Consider the following 22,469-nt stretch of genomic DNA (forward strand, 5'->3'; position numbering starts at 1 on the left):
TTTAACCTGTATTCATATTTACTTGAATCACTCTTATAGAAGGGGCTCAGTGTTATGCATTCATTGTAATTTCTTTACTGCCATACTCTGCATAATTTGTTCGTTTTTTGGAGGGTAGTTGAAAATAGAAGAAACATTTTCTTTGTATTTCTGTCTGGTAGGGTTCTTCTAAAGATCCCATGCTAGACTGTAAAATTATGTTAAGTGTAAGTCTGTGAATTCTGCAGATGGTAATTACGTTACAGAATGAGTATACACTTAATAGAAATAGCAGAAAGTGGGCTCATAACTATTTTCAATGGCATTTGGCATCATTTAAAGTCTGATACATTTTCCAAATTTTCTGTTGTTGCACTGCTAAAAAATTTGGTTTGTTAGCATCACGCTGTAGAAATTACTCTATAAAGTGAGTTTTCTTATTTCTATGCTCTTTGTGTACTTAGACACAGACTGTTGAGAAAAAGTAGGAAACATTCTGTAGTAAATTAAGATCATTAATCTACTAACTTTCTTGGATTTGTGAGATGTTTAATACAAGTGCACTGAGAGGAAGTTGGGAAACTAGGGTGTTTGAGAATGTCTTTGGTTTATGTGATGTTTTTTGTTCTTAGGGGTTTTTTTGTTTGTTATGTCATCTATTGGCCTGGTGTGACTTGAATCTGCCAGAAACATAGTTAGTGAAAGCTTAGACTTTCTTTGCCTTTCTTGGAAAGAAATTTGTGTGTTGCTTCCTTATATGAATGTTTCACAAATCATTTTGAGATTAGTAGCTTAGATTTCCCTACCTGGTGGCAACACCTCCATCCTGTGCAGTTCCTCTTGTTTTGGGAGTGTGGTTTTGGCTTTTCAGTTTGGTTTGCTTTTGGTTTCCTCTTTGCAGTTTAACACTTTTTAATTTTATTTTTTTTTCAAGGCTACTTTCAGTGTTGTCACATATCTTGCTAGCCTGGTAACTGTGGGTCTAAGAGCAGAATGAGAACATGTCTCATAACTGAACTGTCCTTTCCCATCCTTCTTCTACCCCATGCTGTTCAATACACTCTTCAAAAATTGTGACTATTATAAAACTTACCAAGTACTGTTGCTGTCACAGTCGTGAGGTGTGTTTTTGAAGTCACTAAACAGCACTGTCTTTGTTTCACTGCTTTCTTCACATCCTCCTGTGCTCATTGTGAATCAAAGTGGAGAATTCTGAGTTGATGGTAATGCACCGCCCATTTGTGAGATTCTTCAGTAAGATCTAACCCTTAGAGGAGATAATTACTAGTTGGTTCATTCTTCTGTAGGATGCACTAATCAGAGATTCTTTCTGTGTCTCCTTCCTCCACTCCTGCTCTGACAGTATTGGTTTCAGATATGTTCATTAAGAAGTGGTATGTGAATTTTTCAAATGTTATCAAGAGGAAACAATTATACTTTTTCCCAAGCATGATGTATCACCTATCATTGTCGGGCTCTTTCCTTGCTGTTGTACTGGTTTTCTAAAATACCTCATAAATAACAACTCCTTTGCAGAGCTAAGATCATTAAAAAAGAAATGATCATAGATTGAGGCATATTTTGGGCCATATACAGTTGATGTTGACAGCAAATTTGGGGAGTGAGTGACAGGATTTTGCACAGCTGGATTGATCATATGGCAGTTTGTGCACATTATCTTTCAAACATTTGATGTCTATGCTGTGGCTACCCTTAAAAATAATTTCTCTCTTTTTCTTCTTCCCCTCCTTCTGCCTGTGCTTTTCTGAGACACCTACCCAAATCTGCCAGAAGAATGGAGAAATTCAGTACAGGTCTTGTTTGCAGGGAAGATTTTGTATCCAAACCCCAGTATCCCTTAATGCAAATTGCAATCAGAAAGGACAAGATAGTGCTTCTCTTTCATCTTCTACAAACATACTCCTTTGATTCCTAGCTAAATAAATAACAGACTATTTTGCTCTAGATACAGGCTCTTCTGTCTTTCAGGACAGATATTTTTTCTTTTTTTCTGCAATGAGGCAACAAGTTTCTCAGAAACTTTCTTGGGTACCTTCCATCCTTTGAGATTTTTTTGCACATGCTACTTCCTGTCATTTAGAGTTCTTCATGTTATTATTTTGTCTTCTTAGTCTTACATGGTCATTAGATTTTGCATAAGGTAGATCTTTTCACTGTCTTTCTGTATATTTTAAAAGCAGTTGTTTGGATCCTAGCTCAAATAAGTTGCAGAGCTGAGCATTGCATTTGCAGTGAGCTCAGGAAATGGTCTAAATCAAAGTCACCTTTAAAAATATATACTCTTTATTCTGGGACATTTTTAACTTGTGCTATTGATCTTGAGTCACAAAAGCTTATTGTTGTTCCAACTCAAAACAAAATGTCACGTTAAATCAAATGAAAATATTTTCATTTAACTTATCTTGGTCTGCAGTGAAATTCTGTGGCAAAACATTTTTCTTCCCATTCATAGTGAGCTGAAAAATAATTCTGGTTCATACATGGAGAACTGCTCAGCACACCTTCTTAAGCGAGAAATACCATCAGAGAATTCCCCAAAAAAAGATGAAGTGATGATCTCTAGCTTACCTCTGCCTAAAGTAGGGGCCTGAAGTAATTTAACCTGAAGGGTATAGCACACAGTGAAAAGTGTGGAATTCTAGTGTTAAAGTGACAGAGGAGTTGAACAAAACTTGGCTTTGATATCTCAGCTTCCAACCTATAATTATTTTCAGTTGTTACAAATGTAACATTCATTTAGGACGTCTTTAGCAAAGAATTCAGTTAGAGGTTTGCACCTCCCATGCTGTCTGCACTGTTGTCCTTGCCAGGTCCATTTGTACATCTGGTCCTATTTAAATAATTTTATCATGGTTAGTTTTTGTTTTCTTTTGGCTCATAAATACACTCTGGGTTTAATAATTTGTGATTGTTTTTGGTAGCAGTTACTTTTAGGAATGTAATGTTTCCGCATAGCTGTGATTTTTAATTAGTTGTGGCAGAAAAGCTAAAACATTGGTAGAAAAAGATTGAACTAAAGAGATTGACATAGATAACAGAGAACCTTACCCAGGAGCATTTTTCTTTAATTCAATAATTTTTCTCCTCACTACACATACATACATATGCTTTTTCTTTGCTGCAAGCCATGAAGACTCCTATCCTACTTTAGCTAACATAGCTCTAAAAACATACTGCAGCTATCAGTATTGGATTTCAGAGAGCATTCATCCCTTTTCCAGCTTTAGGTACTGAAATGGAGCGTGGTCCTTAGAAGAAAATAAGTGGAAATGGTGGTGGGGGGGGAAAGTACCGGTGGTTTTTGCTTTTTTATTTTCCTCCCCTGTATGTTTTTGGTATTTTCTGCTTGGAAAAAGTAATTAAGAAAATGACATGCTCAGCTTTACTGCTAGGAGGCAAGGGGACATTCATAGACAAAATGCATGGAGAGCTGAAATACAAAGGAAGAAGGGAACAGTGGTTGGGTAGCAGTAATGCACAGAAAAACCTCACTCAGCCACCAGGGAAGAATTATATTTAGCTGTTCAAAAAAAAAATATATACATTTGACTTGCTTTTTCTCATGTGTTCGGCTATCCAGAGAAATTCAAGAATGCACTTTTTATTGAAATAAAGGCATTAAAATATAGAATATGCCTTAGGTAATGTTAGGCTCTTTTAAAAATTAACTTCCTCTTTGATGAAGCAATGAGATAGGAATTGCTTTGTCATTTTACTGAGAGATGTGTATGTGCCTTCTTACTGGATATGTTAGTAGTCCAAAGGTGATTTGTATTCTTTGAAATTCAGAGTTACTCCCACAGCATTTTGTACATTTCAAGTCTTAATTTTGCCACTTTGGTTGGTCTTGTTAGATTTCAAGAACAGCAAATGTAGGAAGTAACTGTGAATTCCTGGTTTGCTGTCTACATTTTTGTTTTTGAAGGCCTGAACACTGAAAAATAGATTTCCAGGACAGCCCCGCCCTATAGAACAAATTAGGATGATAAGACTGTTAAAGATACAGTAGCAGTTAACTTACAATGAAATTCTGCAGACATTAAATAGCAGGATTTTTAACTTAAGCTGCAGAAGGTATTGTAGATTTGATCATTCTTTGGGAATTTTTTTCATGGCATGGCCTTAACGTCAAATGTTTTGTGGAAATCTCTATTCTGTTTTTAATATTCTTTTTAGTCATTGATTGCTTTGCACATGTGATTTATCTAAGGGTGTGATGTGGCTTTCTACATGGCAGCTTCCTTTAATGTTACCTGAGCTGTTGAGAAGAACTGGTGATTATTCCCTGTATTGCCTTTTTTCCAAAGCAATCCCTACCAGCAAAGAGCACTCTGGTCTTGCTCATGGATGAGTTGCTTCAGGAATGAGCTGTTGGTAACCTGGGGTTGCATCTTTGATTCAATACCAAGATCATAGAACTCTTCTCATTGCTACTGGCTGTAGATCTCAAGTTTCTACTGGAATATATCAGTCTTGTCACTCAGATTTATTCTGTGTCAATTTTGTCTGTTCTAAAATCAGAGAATATGAGTTAACTAACCAGCATTGTATGTATGTTTGTTAAATGAAAATATTAATGTAGATTGATGAAGTTGATGGGTAACTTTGCATAAATTAGTAATTATGCTAATGTATTCTTCCCAGTAGAAATCCATAACTTATAAGATTTGATGCATTTATGTGTGGCTTTAAAAAAATCTATTTCTATTGGGTGTTCTGGTGCAGTATAACAGCTCGTGGAGGCTTTGCTGGATACATGCAGTTTTTGTCAATGTTTCTGTATCAAATATGTAGCTAAAATAGGTTTATTTAATATAAAATTATAAATCCTCTGTGTATTTGAAATAGAAGGTAGAAAGAAAATATATTTCACTTTTTAAAACCTCTCTAGCTCCCAGTATTTATCAACAGATCAAAGGGAGAAATTTCCCTGGTAATGGAGTACTTGACCCTATCTTTGGAGTGAAAACCAGCAATATTGAAAGGGATTAGGAAGAGTATATATGTCCAATTAAAATAATAGTCAAATGTTTGTTACACAACAGTAAATGGAACCAAAAGATAAATTTTGCCCTTTAAAACACTTAGACATAAATAATTCCGGCAGATGTCATTTTTTATAAGGAAAATTCTAGTAACTCTTAAAAAGTCTGGTGGCTGAGGAAGGCTCCTTTTGTTTTAGGTGGATTTATTTATTTTCCTCTATTATTTTCCTTATCGTTGCTGTACAGTGTATCTGTCTATCTGTATCCATACATTGCACTGTGTGTAAATTCAGATGGACAGACATTTTGGTTCTGCCCAGCATTTTGCAACATTGAGGGCTTGTCTTTTCAAGGTGAAAATCTCAGATTTCTGTAACCCCTCAGTAGCCCCACTATTCCAGGGTTACTTGACTCAACAGTTTCCCAGTTTTGTTCTGGCATCCTCTTACAGAGGTTCACACAACCTCTTTAACCTACTTGCTTGTGACTCTGGTGACACCTTATGTTTCCAGTCTTGTGATTTTCTCCTCTAGAACCTGAATCCTCAAAATATCTGTGCTTGCAGGTGGAATTTTCTGAGATTGCATGGAAGTAATATGGAAGTATTACTTGGAGCAAAGAAAGTTGAATCTGTTTCTTGCTGGTGGATTGTAGAGCATCCACTGGTGGTGAGGAGTCAGATCAATAGGAGTGGATGGAGTTTGGTGGTTTGAGGGGGGATCATTTAATTCTAGAATAAAGATGTATAATAAAGTTGATACAGAGATTGAAAAGTCAGTCTCTCCATGGTTCAGGAAAGGCCAGCACCAGGCTTGCATATGCAATTTTTATTCAGCCCTCTTTTACATCAAGTAATTATCAGTTACATAGTGTTTTTTCCACAATATTTCACTTGTTTTGGGAAAATATGTCAAGTCAGTGAAGCAACCAAATGCTAGTGACAGCTGTGGTAGACACACCCATGTGCAAACTACTACTTAGCTTTACAGGGCAGACTAAAGGGTGCAGTAAACAACCTGAAACTCCTTGGCAAGCAAAAAACAATATTTACAGCTTTGTAGTAATGTGATTGCCCTTCAGCCTGGAACTGAGGGCTGCAGTGGTTTCTACTTCATCAGCTTGGAACACTGGCAAATCCTGGTGTGAGACTTCTCTGATTTTTAAAAATGCCCTTTTGAAAGATCAGCCCCCATCTAATCCAGATTTATTCCTCTTAAAGCTTGGATATCTGGGCCTCTTGCTGAAGGGTGACATGCTTTTTGATACAGGTTGCAGCTGAAAGGGGCCTCTTCAACAAAAGGTGTTGGGACACCTTTAAAATGTTTCCTGAGAAGGAAGAGTGTAGCTCCATTTATCACTAATTTGTTTCTCCTGGTGAATACACTCACTGTTTTGGGAGCAAATTTATGCTCAGATTTCTCCTGTTGTGATCCACCTGAAGAAAAAAATAGACTGCAATTTTAGCAGTATTCTCTCAGCAGATGCAGATTTAATTGTGCTTCAGTGGGGTCCCTGTATTCCATTAATACATTAAATATTTATACCATTATGGTTTTTATTTAAAAATAGTGTTGAAGGCCTATTGGTACATCTTTTCCTGTGTAGCCTGCACTCCCTGATTGGTGGAGTGTTTGACTTCATTAATTCTGTTTTGGCTTTTTTTCTTTCCAAACAAAAGGTCTTCCTAACCTATACACATATTGGTATAATCAGAGTGATAAAAACACTTACTGTCCTCTGTGCTTATTTTTTTAATGTTTCCATGTGCTAAAGGATTTCAGGCTCCCTGCCAGAACTCCTCCCCTTCTAAAATGACTAATAAATGTGCCAGTGAGGGTTAACTGGGTTCTCTTTAGAATCTGGTAGATTGCAAAGTCCTGATTTTTTTTTTCTTTTATTGTTGCATTATTTTTGTTGTTGTTTTGTTTCCTTTTCTGCAGCTGACTTTATTTGAGCAAAGCATCTCTTGTGTGCAAGGAAGGGGCAAAGGTCAGAATTAAAAAGAATTAGTGGTGGAGCAAACTGGCAGAGAGGAGATTTTTGGGTGCAGTGGGCCTGAGAGTGGTGTTATGGGGCAGGAAGGCCAGAGAATTCAGCTTATCTCAGGTGTTGCAGAGGGGATAACAGCAGCATGGCACAGGGTGTGTGTTGGATACTCACCTGTTCATCTTAAAAGATTCATTCTCTTATGTTTTAGGATCTACAGCTAGAATATGGTCATGGTCCTCAGTGTGGCTACTTTTTGGGTGCAAATAAGTGAGTAAGCAACTGCATTTTCTGTCTTTAATTCATTCAAGACTATTTTAACATAAAGACAGATTAGCTGAAACTGACGTAGTAAAATAAGTCAGATTTGTTTCTATCAGTTAACATTCCAAAATGACTTATTTATTTCTAAAGTAATAGTAACTCTAATGATACAGAATTGCAGCACTTTTCAGTGTTTGAGGCTGTAGTGACCATATTGTCTTTGTGGTGGTGTAAGCTTCCTTTTAAGAGCTGTTATCTTGGTCTACTTGTTTAATCTGCATGATAGGTCCCACAGAGCACAATTTTATCCCATCTGGGAACTGCCAGTGCTGCTCTTTGACATTACTTTATGCCCTTCTTTATCCTGTAGGGCACTAGGAACATACAGTTATAGATGCTTTAAAAAATAAAACTTACCTTTCATAGCAAGCCCTTTAACTTCATGCTCATACCATTAATCATCTTGATGTATTAATCATATGAAATAATTCTCCATGTGATTTTCCCTTTACACACAGTTACTTAATTAAATTTATGCATGCCAGAATTAGGATGCCTACCTTTGATTTGCTAAATTAAATCATACTAAAAATGCAGAAAACCTAAGCATAGAACATGATATTTTTGCATAGTCTTTAATTGGGAAAAAAATCAGTACTGATAATTTTTGAAATCCTCTTTTTCCTTAGTCCTGTGATTCTTCTCTGTGTTTTCAGACAAAAACATGCGTATGAAGTCCAGAATGTTACAAAAAATTAACCAGGGAAGAATTAATTTATCCCAACAGTAGTTTCATACTTGTCAGTCTGTTTATTTTGTTTAGTATTAAGATTTTCTTATGGATTTCTTTTAAATTGGATTAAAGTAAAACAGTCTTTGTTTTACAGTAAGAGGAAAAAGGACCATTGCACTTATTAGCAATACATTAATAAACACACATGAAAGGGTGTTGTGTGAACAATAAATTTTTAAAAATTGCAGCTATGTTCATTTGTATGTGGATGTTGGATGAATATTCTGAAAGCCAGCTGAAATAACATACTTTGAATTATTTACTGAAAGAATCATAGGTGCTTTTGTTCTGGCTTTTGATAATTGTGCTTGTGTACCACAATTAAATTATGTTCTTGTTCTTATTTAATGCTGAAGGAGTCTCTTAAAATCAGTTGAAGAAGAACTACATCAGCGGTAATTCTATTTCTTTTTTCCTCTCCTGTGTGCTTCAAAAGTAATTCATGCTTTGATTTTTTTTGTCTGTCACAACTGCTTCTTGTTTGTCCCTGTGCTTGCTGAGAGCTGTGAGAGGGGCATAGTTGTCTAGATTGCAGCTGTACTTTAAAGAACAATAATGATTTTTTTTAAAAGACAGTAAATTTCTATAAAAGAGGTAGATTTTGAGCTCAAAATCTTTTACAACAGTCGAGGTAATTTTAATACAACTCACTCACCATAGTACATTGTTTATTTTCTTAGGGGACATGTGGCACATTTAGAAGATGATGATGATGCAGACGATGATTCTAAACAGTAAGTCCTTCTTGTAAAAATAAATAAAATCAGATTCTTGAATAGATGAGTATTTGAAAAAAAAGGTTGAATCACATTCTGTAACAACTCAGGGTTCTTTTTGTTATGGCATTCTTAAAGATAGGTATTTTCATGTTGTTGCTAGATTACATCACCATAAGTTGTCTTATTCTGCTGATTGTTATAAATTGGGGGGAGGGGGAAATATTGTTCCTTGATTGATACAGTTTTCTTTTTATTTTCTATTATGGAACAAAATCTTGGCATCGTTATGTTGAGCCAGTAATTTGGCTGACTACGGTCCTAGTGCCTTCTTTAGAACTGAGAACTATATATCAAAATAAAGCTCATGAAAAATAGATAAAATATATATATTACATGCTTCTCTAGATGTTTGAGTTTGCTCTGTGTTCTCAACTAGGAGGATGCTTGTATGGGTGCTGGGTTTTTGGAATAGAGCTGAGTTCCTTTACTTAGAGAGAGCAAGGTTATGTGACTGCAAAGGCTTGTGTCAAAGTAATGATGTTCATATTAAATCCCACTCGTATAAATATTCTTGGGCTCTATTTGATTGATAGATGAGAACTGAAACAATTTAAAAAGCAAAGCCACTACGTGTAGATTTCCATTCCTAAATAAATCTGGTGTGAAGACCAAAAAGAACAATGCCATTGAGACGTAATTTTTGTTTGCTTTCTGTTAATGGATAATTTGGAAAGCTGTTACTTCATACAAGAAACCTTTAAAACATGTGTTATCTATTGCTGGCATCTCTCTCTTACAGAGAACCAAGCTATAATCTCTCTTTTTTCTTGAGTCATTTTACTGCTTTTGTGAGCCATCTCAGCTTGGTTCCTCCATCCATATCAACCTCTGTATGTTTTTTTGTGTACAGTTCTGTGTCTGTTCATTTTTGTTTAATGTTTCTTTTTCCCCCCACCCCAACACTTCTTGCTCTGTTTGCAGCCAGTGCCATCAATTCACTAATGTTCCAGGGCTTGGAATCTCTTGATCTCTGCTGTCTTGAAGTGCTAGTACCTATTTCTTGGAGTGCTTTGAGATCCTTGTTCCTTGCATGAACTCCATCAGAACTTTCAAACAGCATTGACTTGAGCTGCTTGTGTTTCTGTAGATTTTCTTTTTTAGGTTAGGTGAGAAAGAACCTGAGATAGCTTCTGGAGACATTCTAATTTGTCTGACCCTGGGGACCAGTAGTCACTGATTGTCTTCCAGAATTGTCTTGGTATTGTTTGTTTCTTCTGATATTTCATCCTAAGCACTTTTGCCCTACAGAGAGGGCCTGACAGTGTGTAAAAACTTGAATCCCTCGACCTTGGGTCAGACAGATTCTGCATCTGTGCCTTCCTGTTGGTATCTGCTGGAGCCCAAAGATCTGCTGCAATTATTTGTTCATCTGCCTGGTCTTGAATATCTTTCTGTGGAACCCACTGAAGATTCAAGGCTTTGGTTTGATTTATATTCTGTGAGGTAGAGCTGCAGTTGAGGAGCACATGTGACATCAGTCACTTCTCCCTTCAGGTCCAGAACAAAACCAGTGAATCCAGTGTATCCCTTCCAGCCCAAACTGGTGCCACTGCATGAAACAGGGTGATAGTAGCAGCAGACAATCCATGTTTCAGAGAACAATATAAAGTTATCACTCTTCATTTAATAATTTTGATTGTTATGGTATTTCTCTCATGTGCAGCAAGGCTGCCAATACTTGAATTTCCTGGTTATGGAAACTGGGAAAGCAGCAATTACTGGGGCACTGCCCTGCATGAATAGCAGTGACAAACTGCACCTAAACCCTCTTGTTGAAAGGAGGGCACACAGTCCTTTGTACACACATCTGTCACATGCATGCCAGATTGTTGCCTTTTTGCTTTCTTTGGCTGCTCAGTAACGCTGGTTGTCTGAAATGCAGGAAGAATACAGAAGAAATGGAAATGGAGCTTGAACCCTCATGACTGAGGACTTAAACTTGAAACTGAAATGCATGACACAGGGGAACTTGTTCTCAAAATCCCCTTCCATCTTCTCTGAAATACAAACAACAGATAAGATGCCAGGACAGAAACTCTTGGAAAGAATGAAGCCAAGCAGACCTGTAAACAAACAGGCAGATATCTTACTACTTTGAACATAGTTTAAAAATAAGGAAAATAGTGTAGAAGAATGTCAACTTTCCTAGTTTATTTAGTGGAAATAACTTCCTGTTCCTGAAAGATTAGGAAACAGGACAGTGGAAGAGGTTTGAAAAACATGCAAAATTTCAGAGTTTAGTGTTTTCTTTTTAAATGCAGCGTATTTTTTTAAACCACAGAACCAGAATGCTCCTGATGCTTCAGCTATGTTGTTTTCTGATAATATCTTGTACTCTTGGACCAAATTGCTCTAGCATGAAAAAGTTGTCTTTCCGTAAAAAAAGAAACTTGTCAACCAAAAATCAACCAACCAACCTAAACATGAGGGTTGCTGTCCACTGCAGATGGATTTTACTTTTATGTGTAAGGCTGTTCTAAGTCATTAGTGTGAATTTTCCAGGGAATGGTCTTTATTAGTTTTCTTTTAACTCCCCTTCAGCTCACTGATACCCTTAACTTTCTCCTCTCAACAGAGCAAATGTCAGGCCTCTTCTGTTTCTCCCTATTTCGTTCTGCACAAGTTTGTGCATCTTCAACAAATCAGTTCATGACACTCTCTGCTCTCTGGGGGGGAAACCTGTGATCCTTGTTTTCATAGAGTGTCTGAGGTGTAACAAAATGTTTGAAAGTATTTGTGGTGCAGTTACTTGGATATAATAGTGCTCTTGATAAGTTAATGGTATTTATTTGTATGGCATTTATAAAACCCTGTCTCTTCTTGAAGACTGCAATTCAAGTTTTCTCTCTCTGTTTTGTTTTGTTTCTTTATAGTGCTACTATGAAACCTAAAGTGCCACCTCCTTTACCACCAAAGGTAAGTGAGGGGGATTTGGTTGCTCAGCAGAAAAATGCACTTTAAATAAATAAATAAAGGGAGAATATTTAGATTACTATATTGGTGGCCCTTTACTTGTGAAAATCTGAGGATCCAAATGCGGTATGTGGGGTTATTTCCTCATTAATAAGTGGCATGGATACTTTGAATCTTTTTTCATTATTTTTTGATTATTACTGTGTCTCTTTCAGCCTAAATCCATATTTATCCCCCAAGAAACATATTCTTCTGAAAATGAAAATCAAGGGACAATCAAGAGATGCCCAGCATCAGAGAGTCCAGCAAAATCTACATCTCATGTTCCACCCAGACCACCACCTCCCCGATTACCTCCACAGAAATCTAATCCTTTAGGTAATAAAAGTGACCCCAAGGAGTATACAAGTATTCCTTAAATAATCTAATGTGATTTTATTTCTGTATTCTTAACTGTGCACACATTAAAAGATATTGAGGTAATTTTTCTGTGGTGGGCAAGTTACAAAAAGTGCATGAAAGCCAAAATTCATGAAGAAAGCATGCTTTAACTCTTAAGAGGGTCAAATGCACCTTCTGTCAAAGTCACTGACACAATTCCTGCTGATGCCACTGGTGACACAATTGCTTTCCTAAGCAGCAGCCTTATAATGTAGAGTATCAGGACTGGTAAAAAAGTGTGTTTGTAGGTTTCAGGTTTAGTGTGTCAGCTGTTGTTATCATTTGTCATGTCAAGAACAGAGTTCTGCTTTCAAAATTAGCTTTTGTAAGTAATGAACTGGGTTGGGGAGTATAGGAGGTAATTGTGTTTGTTTACTGTCTGCTCTGACTGTTCATTTTATGCCTTTGTCAGTCTGATGCCTTGAGAGTTGTCTTGGACTTGGCTTCTCTTAAGCAAGCTCAATGTCTGCCTCTTAATTGTTGCTTTGGTAGCTTTTCCTTGCTTCATACTTAGTACTGCAGTTGATTTGTTAAAGATTTGACTCTAACAAGGCTGTATTTCTAAGGAATCAATAGTTGAAGCTATTGGCAACTATTTCTGAAGAATAGAAATTCACATTTTCCCTCATAACTGTGACTGCATCCCTTCCTGTGCTCCTGTTAGAGTTGTTAGATTGGAGTTATTATGTTAGAGTTGTTACATTAATTACCAAAAGTCGTGGACTGAGATTGAACATGGCTTGATGGATATGTGTACATGTAAGAACACACTTGCTTCAGAAATAAATTAGGGTATTTTATGCTATATTGTATATATTTTCTGACTTAATTGGAAATTCTGGCCCACTTAAAAAACTTTTTAGGCTAGATTACTCTTTGAGGTGAAGGCAGAGGATCACATTCTTAACTGTGAATCTTTCTAGGTAATGGAGTCACTTCTGTGCAATTAAATGGTGAAAGAGAGGAGCTGCCACCTCAACAGAATGAAGCTAGAGACACTAACTTTTCAAGGAAAGAAAAGAAGGAAATGCTGGTAGGTATTTAAGCTTCTGGGTATCCTTTTAGAGATGTTGTGACTGTTCTGCATGTGCAAGGAAAAGGAGCAGGCATTCCTTTTAATATGGAAATTATGCTAGATGGCATCTTGTTTACTTTGGATCAAAACACAGTTTTCCTTGATTGTCCAGCCTTATGCTGAAGTTTCAGTGTTTCATTTTTCTTAGAAACAAACATAATCACAAATACATCCAATTTTCTTGGTCTTTCACACACCTGAGAGACATAATGAGAGTCATGTCTTGTGCTGTACTGAGCAGTGACTGTTTAAACAAATGGGGAAATGAGGGAATAGAATATGCTGTAGTTAGACTGGATTAAATATAACATGAGACTGCCCTCTTTGAGGGCTCCTTCCAAGTGTGAGGCTGGAAATGTAATTTTTTTTTTGTGAGAAGTGAAGAGGAAATAGACTAGAAACGTGGTGATGAGTCTTTGTTTTGTTTTAAGGAAGTGCCAGTAATACTGGCTGTACTTTGGAAAGTAGGATTACCTGGACAGCTTTGATCTTGTCATTTGAAATTGTGTGCTTGAAGTTTACCTGTGAAATGGGTTTGTTTAGAAGTTTGTTTGTGCTAGGAGAAATTGATACTGACACAGGAAAGTGCATGTAGCACTGAGTGGTAACATTTAATGCTGCAATACTGAAGGGTTGAGCAATTGTTCCAATATTGCTTAAACTCTCTAGTACTGGAAATTCTACATTATACTGCATTCCTACAGGCACCACTGTAGTGTGAAAATGTTGCACAACACCGTGCAAACCTTCCATGAGGAGGTATTAGGGAATCATAGTGGAGACTTTAATGGAAGAAAATTACACTGTGTTGTTTTGGTTTTTTGAGAGTTTTAAAGTTCTTCTAAAAGTTCCTATGTCTTCTGATGTTTATATATTTTAACTAAGTTTTCTCACACCTGTTAATGTAAATAATGATTGTTTTACATTCTTCTTTATGGGTGGAGAGAATTGATAGACTATTAGTTTGACCAGTGTGGTTGGAGAGGTGGCAGTTTAACCCTCCAATCCACTGTCATTTTTACTATTGTATATATAGTGGAGTCAGAAAATAAAGTTTGCCTTTTTGGGTTCTTTTTCTTCCCTTTTACATCTAGCCAGCTTCTGTGAGTTATTTCGTGTCGCAGTGTGACATTTGGGCTTTAAAACTCTCAAAAGAACAAGGGACACTGAGTGTTGTGGTTATGCTGTGTGTGGGGAGGGAAATACACATGTTCAAGCATAGTGTGTGTGTGAGTGTAAACATACTTCTAAATTTTATTTTCTAGAAACCAATTAGTAACGGCCTTCCTCCCACTCCTAAAGTACATGTGAGTATTGCTGAGTCACACAAGTGCATGTTGGGGGCAGGGTGAAAGAGCACATTTTTTGAATTTTGTAGTATTTGCTTTTTTACTTAAAAAACCTAATATGACTTAGCAATGCTAAGCCAGTGGTATGACTCTTAACCTTTTGTTACTACTTGAAGTAAAAATAATCCTCTTGGGAAGGTCACATTTTAATTTTTTGCATGTATTTAATGTTTTTACTTCTACAGATGGGTGCTTGCTTTTCAAAGGTTTTCAATGGCTGTCCATTAAAAATTCATTGTGCAACATCTTGGATAAATCCAGATACAAGAGGTACTATATGATGAGTATTTTACCTATTTTGTCCTGTCCTTGAATTTCATGGGTGCTTAGATGAGCAGGATTATTCCTTTTAAAACAGACATATATTCATATAAGCAGGAGTCATTTTTAGTTATGCCATTGCTGTCTAAAGTAGTGTTGTTTTTAAGATATATTGGGTGAAGTTTTTTTGCTTTGATTAAAAAGAATAAATTACATATTGAAGTTAAAGACTCTTCTCAACATTTTAGTCCAAAAGAAGGCAATCTTAATTTATTTGTAAAAAATCTGACTTTTTGAGGTCTTAGCTGATATTGATTTCTTAGCTGAGATCTTTCTGGCCCTACAGGATTCTGCAGCTGTTTTGTTTGTTTGTTTTTGTTTTTTTGGGGGGGGTTGTTTGTTTGTTTTTGTGGGTGTTTTTTGTTTGGGTTTTTTTTGTTTTGGGTTTTTGGGGGGGGTTGTTTGTTTGTTTTTGCATAAATTTTAGTGCTTTAATATCTAGCCTGATAAAAGGGATAGTTGGTAATATTGTACTCACTTTGCCTGCCATTACACCATTTGATTATAAGCTATATAGACATACTACTGAGCTGGTCAGCAAGAAACTATTTGGATTTTTTTAGGAACTGGTATTAGGAAAGGGTAAATCCTTAGCAGTTGGCATCATCTCATAGGAGATGTCTGCTTTGTTTGCATGCATATGTACAATCCAGGGATTTGATTATGTTCAAGAGGTGAGGCACCCACAGACCCCTGAGAAAATGCTCAAGTCACTACTGCTGTAGAAGTACTCTCAAAGAAGGCAATGGATATTTCCATAGTATTTGGAAATGTCTAAGTAGAATATGCTGAAATTATTCACATGATTTCCTGCTTGTGGTTGAATCGCTTTTTAAAAAAAAAATTCAGTTGTTACTCAAAAAAACCCCTGAGCTTTCCTAATGACTTAAAACAGCCCCATTCATAAATTAAAGCTTCTTTATCAGGATTAATTTTCCATGCTTTCAAACACTGTAGCTATTGTAGTTGGATTTGTTTCTGTGTGTGTAGATGTTGTTTTTTGGTAAAGATGTACATACCTTCCTGAATCAAGATTTCCACCTCTTTTTGTTTGTGTTTGCAGATCAGTACTTGATATTTGGAGCAGAAGAAGGAATTTACACACTGAACCTCAATGAACTTCATGAAACATCAATGGAGCAGGTATATTTCTGGTTTAAAAAAAATAAATCACATTTTTAACCCCTTAGATTAATGTTGTATAATCCTTGTAAAAATGGTTTTTACTATATTTACATAGGTACTGGCTACACTGAGAATTACCTTAAATATTTGCTACTGAGGATACTTTTGAGTCATGTTTGTGTTTGTAGGCTGAACTGTGTTTATATAGGAGATCTTCATCTGTTTGTGTTTTGAACTTCATCCTAGTGCATTGTTCTGCAGTTCAATGATGAGGTGTATAGTATGGAATTTCCCTGATGCACTTTGGATGAAAGCTTCTATTTTCCTTAAAACTTCATTACAGTACAGAATTTTTGCAATAAACATTGTGATTCAGCTACAGGGAAGCAAGGAGATCCTTTATTCCCAGGAGTCCCTTCTTGTGGTCTTGAAAGCTTTGCTGATGAGACTCAGCTTACTGAATTCCACCTAAAGCTCTGTCTTTGCAAAGTCTTACAGGAAGTGTTTTTTTTTTTAAGGGATGCTGGGGAGGGGAAAATGCAAGTTGCAGGCTTTTCTGTATTCTCCAGCTCTTTTGTTACTCTCTAAGAGACTTGTTTTCTTTCTTGCCTTCTCCCTACCGTAGGGAGCTGTGCTCCCGCCATCAAGATGGAGAAATTTGCAAGGACAGCCTTCACACTGTAAGCTGGAGGCACTGGTGTTTGTTCATCCTCCAAGGTCCAGACATTTTAGAGATGTCTTTTTTGTTGAGAGGGAGTTGAACTGAGCTCAGTGTAACCCATAATCATACTGATGCTTGAGTTACTCATTTAAACTTAGCTCAGGTACCACTCTGCTGCTGTACTGCAGTTGTAGCAGCTACCCTGAGAAATATCACTAGGTAGACCAAGAAAAGGTTTGGATTTTTTTCTTTATTGTTTGGAGTTTGGTTTTGGTTTGGTTTAATTGGCAAGGAGGAGAAGAGCTGTAATGAAAATCACATAGTGTGTTGCCTAGTGAGCTTTCAGGAAAATGTTTTAATAAGCACTTAGAGACAAGAAGAAATACTTGCTAACACAGCCAGTTATGTGTGGAACAAGGAATGAGTGACAGGTCAATTAACCTGCTAATTTGAAGAATTGCTGTTCCTTAATCCTCAGATCCAAACCTACTGAGTCACAATATGTTCATGTACCTACAGAAGGTCAATCAACCTTGCATGTTAAATTTTGACACAAGCAGTGTGGTAGATTATTATCATAGGTGTTTCTTACAATGTGTTTAGGTTGTGAGAAGATTTCAGGAATAGAAGGGCACCCTCTCTGCTAACCATTTATTGCATCATTATTTATGATAACAGTCAGTAGGGCTTTAATAGCATTTCTGAGTTTTGTGGTTTATATCATTGTTTACTCTCACTCTGATACAACTCAGCATAAAAGCAAAAGTAGTGTCCTTGATTATTTTTCTCTGTATTTCACTTCACCAGTGGACAAAAGAGACATAATACACATTTCCAGGAGTTAGAATAGCTTCAAGGTTAATATTTTATTCTTTTTTTGGAAGAGTTGTGTTTTGTTTTCTTTTGTGTTTTTTTAAGAGCAAAACAATTGTCCTTCTGAGTGGTCCATCTAGCCCAATAGTCTTTTTCCTAAAGTGGCACTGGGAAGTGTCAATGAGCTTAGTCACTGTGTGTTCTCCTCAGACTCCACTAGAGTCACTGAATGAGGGATGTTGGAGGATCCCTGCCTATTATTTGTCCCCTTTTGGACCTCTTGAACATGAGTATGTGTAATTCCTTGTTTGTGTTGGTACTTCCCACCTCCATAGCATCTTGTGTCAATAAGTTCCAGAACTTAGTGGGGGGGGGAAAGTAGTTGTGTGTTGCTTTCACCCCCATCTTTTTAGGAATTGCAGAATTTGACAAAAAACAGCTCTGCCTTGAACATTTGTTGCACTCATTCATCACTTAAGTGAAATGTGTAATCATGAAGGTGAAGAATCCCTTCAAAGTGCTAGTTTTAATTGTTTCAAGAGATTTGGACTCTTGATTTGGACACTCTTGCTTTGGAGATTTGGACACAGGCTTTAGAACGGCTGTGGTTTGTTGACCATGCTGGGTTTACTGGAGTTTGTTGTTGAGCTTTTCTTCTTTGAAGGAGAAAATTCAGTGGTTTTTGAATTTTTTTGAAAAGGGTTGATTGATCTTTATAATGACATCTTGTGGGACATAATATACCTGAAGACAGGAGTATAAAATGTGCTAATTGTCTAAATGTTAATTCATATATTAAATATATTGTGTGTGCCTAAGATTTACTCTGAATTAACTCTGGAATCCAGGTAAACATTACTTGGCTTAAACTTATTTCTGCTGCAAAAAGCAAGTCAGTATTAGCTTTGTCCTGTCATCGAAGCAGATACTAATTGATAATTGTCTTGTGTATATCAAATTGAACGCTACTTCTTTGTTTTTCCTTCCATTTATCAGCTATTTCCTCGAAGATGTACCTGGTTATATGTCATGAACAATTGTTTGTTATCAATATCTGGTAAGTTACTGTGCTGTCTTTCAGTGGTAGCACTGGTAAACACTTGGTTTCGTATTTGAAGTGTGGTTTGTTTTCTAATTGCCAGGTAAAGCTTCTCAGCTTTATTCCCATAATCTACCAGGACTCTTTGATTATGCAAGGCAAATGCAAAAGTTACCTGTTGCTATTCCAGCACATAAACTCCCTGACCGAATACTTCCCAGGTAAATACACATCATTGGATATATCAGAATATCTTAACTCTGGGAGTTCAGGAGATGCTTGTGAAGCTCTGGGAACACCAGATAGTGGGGGGCTCTGTTCAGATTGCAGTAAATGACTTATGTGCATTAATCAGAGGGTTGAGCCCTACATTTACACAGATCAGGATGTGAATTACTCCTGTTAGAGAAATGGATTTTGGTACACCTTACCTTTTGGTTATGAAAGCTCTTGTTTCTGAGCATAGCTCTTTTCAGGTATAGTCTAGAGTGGTAAATCCTGCTTGTACTTGATGCTGAACAAAAACTATGGCCATGCCCCTCCTGGCTGCTGCAAAAATTAACCCTGTCCTGGCCAGAACCAGGACACTGCCAAACAAGCCTTAGTAGTAACCCATTCAAATCCCAGCAGAAGGTAGTAACACTAATCTAGTTTGCAGAAAAGACTTGGATTCATAAAGTGTATAGTGAGACACTGGTTCTTCTAATAGAACAGGATTTCTGTTAGGAAATAGAAAAATTGATTCTCTGCTACCTTTGGTTCTATTAAAAGTCTATTAACATGTAATTCTTGGGTTCAGGAAAGGCTTCTTCTTGTTCAGTTACCTGCAAACATAATGGTGCAACACTTGTCTGAAAATTGTGTTCTTCCTAGAGGGTAAATTCAAAATAACTAAGAGATAATTTGTGCTTTGAATTGTTATCTTCTGTGTACTTGCACTATTGTTTTGCTCCTCTCTTCCAAATTTGACTTTGGTGGGTGACTTTGGCTTGAGGACTGAATCAGCAGTGGACTAATAACCATAATTACCATAAGGATCATGCTAGGAAAACCAGACTAGATTCTGCCTGGAATGGTACCTCACCTAAGTTGCAGAGGACTCAGAAAATTTCTTGTCCTGTCATGTCACTTCCCAGGAACCTGAATGTGAGTGCCAAGCCAGTCATTCAAAGGCAGGAAAGATTAATATAAATAATCTGTTTTCCTGTTTTACCTCTGGTTGTAGGGTGTTAGGGTAGTGACATTTAGCCAGGCAGAAGACAGACATTTGAAGTATGTAGGGGAACATAATTTTTCCTACCAGACCATAAAGTGTATTCTTAAACAAGTTTCTGGATACTGTGATGGTGAGTGCTACATGCAAAATGGTAAAAGCAGAGGTTTTGGCAGAGAAAAGGCAAAGCAAATTTGAATTTGAAGTAATTGTGAGGTTTATATATTCATTTGCAAAATGTTCTAACCTCAATTTATGATACTTGGTAGGCAGACATTGAGTAGCAGAAAATATGTCTGTGATAATGACAGACAAATGTCTGTCTCCTTTCCAGCTTATTTCCCTGGAATGTCCTTGAGCAGTTCCTTTCAAGCCTTCCATGACTTGTTCCAATGAAAATTTGTGACCAGTACTCAGTTTTTGTGCTGTTCAATCCTTTTGCATTATCAGTCACTTCTGGACAGTTCCATTTGAAATGTTACACAACTGTTTTCCCATTTCATAGCTTTGAGTGCAGCATCTGTCTATCAATCTGTTTATTCCTATCTTTTCTACAGCATCAAATTAGTTATTTTTGTTGTTAAGAGTACTGTGGCTGGTCTCAATAGTGCCTGTTGTCTTCTTATGTGTGTAGAAACTCTGAGTCCTGTTACCAGCAAATAACATTTTGACTTATCTGATAAATTTTCACATTATTGTTTCCATGATTTCACAAGAAATATGCAAACTTGTATTTTTTTAGTTTTTTGGTGTGGCAGATGTTTTCCTATGAGTGAATGTCAAAAAAGAAAATTCACTCAATTGTTTTAGTCCATCAATAATTTTGTGTTTATCTTTTGTAGGAAGTTTGCGGTATCTACAAAAATTCCTGACACTAAATGGTGTCAAAAGTGTTGTGTTGGTAAGTGAAGATCTGGAGAATAAGTGTGAAGGGGCAGCACAAATGGTGGCAATATTAAGATTATTGAGTGAAGTTTAGGAGGTAAAGGGAGAAGAGACTTTTGTCATTATTATGAAGCTGTGCATTTGTAGATGTTGAGCTCATTCAGGTTAGTCCTTGGGTTTAAGCAGTGAAAACTTTCCCGTTTAGCTCTTGATATTTAAAGACAGTTTACAAGAAATGCAGAGAAGCAGAGTGATGTCAAAATTCAAACCAATCCTCAAGAAGAACCTAATCTCCGTGGATGAAGAAACTTAGAGAAGTTGCCATCAGGATTAAGCTACCTGCATTCCTAGCAGAAGTTTCAGTTATCAATATTGGGTGACAAAAAGCAAAGGAGTATTTTTAATTCTTTGAGGACAATGTTGTCTCTGAAGCCTTTATAATGTGTTTAATAATGTGACAGCTACCAAAGTCTCAAAGCTGCACTGTGTTAAGACATGTTCTAAAAGGGAGACAGATGAAAAAAACCCCAAACCACTATGAGTGTTAATGAATGCTGCAGGGAGCACTCATGGGATGACAGGGGTGAAGTGACAGGGGTCAGAGTATGTAAAAACTCTGACTTTCTGACAGAAAAATTAATTTGGAAATCCCTATGTTTCTAGGTTTCTGTTCATAAAACAAGAAGCCTTGTGGTGTGCTCCTCTGTGATTCTGTGATTCCTGTCCTGCCAGGCACACACACAATCTAACAGGAGTGCTGTGCTACTTGGCATGATGAGGGGAGTCTTCATATTCAGAGATAGCTCAGCCTCCTGAGCCTGGAGCCCTCTGTGTGTGATAGACATGAGGGATAATTTATGAACACAGCAAGGGTGGCTGTAAGAGTCTTACTTTTTGTGGCTTGAGCCTCCATTCCTGCTGGCACATAAGTCTGCTTTTGGCCTCAGGGCAGCAGGAGTGCCACAGGAGGCAGAAAAAGACGAGAACTTCTGGTCTTCTTTCTGCACCTTACAGGTGTTGGTGATTGTTTTGTGGTTTCTGCTGCTGAGTTCAGCCTTACTCAGGGTCACACCGAGTGTTATTTGCTGCACTTTGCCATCAGTCTGATGTTGAGTGAGAACTTGGATTAATGAAATAAAGCACTGATGTTTAAGGTGCCAAGGGATTGCTGATGACTTTCTGTGGCAGTAAGGTAGTGTGAGCATATTTAACTTCTGTGGATAGTTCTGGATTGTAGAACTTTGTAATCTAAACTGTGTTGTTTATTGCCTGATGGCCCACAGTCACTTCACTGCACAGTAAAATCTGGTCCTTAGATGGATTTGTACAAAGTGCAAAATAACACTTGTTTGTCTTAAATGAAATATTGGCAATGCTTAAGGAGTGAAATTTTGTCAGTTTTGTAGAATTGAAGTTGTGAAACTTCACAGGGCCTGATTTTGCAACTCTGTTTTTCTCTGCCAGTTTTTAATTGAGTTCTGACAATGGAAGAGCAGCACTTCCTGCTCTTCTATTGTTCTTCAGTTTCAGCTGGATTTCCTGATGGTCTAGAATTGTTCATCAGAATTACAGAGCTCCTGGATTTCAGACTGGCTGTGACAGTACTTGAAAGGCAGCTGAACTGTTCACTGCCTGCTGGCTAACTGTGTGTTGTAGAAAAAGCCATTCTTTAACAGCTTGTTTGTGGTTTTGAGACAGCTTAGGCAAACCAACACAGTAGACCCAAGACACTTCAAGTGCGTGTGCAATCAGCTATTTTTTAAATATATAAAATATTAGACTGGGGGTGGTGGGTATTTTTCTAAAAGTAAAGGGACTGCTACATGG

At 37.1% G+C, this 22,469-nt stretch overlaps 1 protein-coding gene across 6 annotated transcripts in view; it reads left to right on the plus strand.

Annotated features, from left to right (window-relative positions):
- The window catches only part of MAP4K3 (mitogen-activated protein kinase kinase kinase kinase 3), a 64,341-nt gene that overhangs the window by 30,714 nt on the left and 11,158 nt on the right, over positions 1-22,469 (plus strand). For 3 of the 6 annotated variants that reach the window (XM_053974755.1, XM_053974758.1, XM_053974760.1), the window contains 12 exons: positions 7,183-7,241; positions 8,385-8,423; positions 8,709-8,762; positions 11,681-11,723; positions 11,936-12,098; positions 13,085-13,194; positions 14,502-14,543; positions 14,771-14,855; positions 15,970-16,049; positions 18,502-18,562; positions 18,648-18,765; positions 20,600-20,658. In XM_053974755.1, the coding sequence (XP_053830730.1) occupies positions 7,183-7,241; positions 8,385-8,423; positions 8,709-8,762; positions 11,681-11,723; positions 11,936-12,098; positions 13,085-13,194; positions 14,502-14,543; positions 14,771-14,855; positions 15,970-16,049; positions 18,502-18,562; positions 18,648-18,765; positions 20,600-20,658 (913 nt within the window). The remainder of the gene's footprint in view (positions 1-7,182; positions 7,242-8,384; positions 8,424-8,708; positions 8,763-11,680; positions 11,724-11,935; positions 12,099-13,084; positions 13,195-14,501; positions 14,544-14,770; positions 14,856-15,969; positions 16,050-18,501; positions 18,563-18,647; positions 18,766-20,599; positions 20,659-22,469) is intronic. The other 3 variants (XM_053974757.1, XM_053974759.1, XM_053974756.1) reach the window with 2 other exon arrangements.

The sequence above is a fragment of the Vidua macroura genome, chromosome 3 (assembly GCF_024509145.1).
Source record: "Vidua macroura isolate BioBank_ID:100142 chromosome 3, ASM2450914v1, whole genome shotgun sequence".
Taxonomy (NCBI): domain Eukaryota; kingdom Metazoa; phylum Chordata; class Aves; order Passeriformes; family Viduidae; genus Vidua; species Vidua macroura.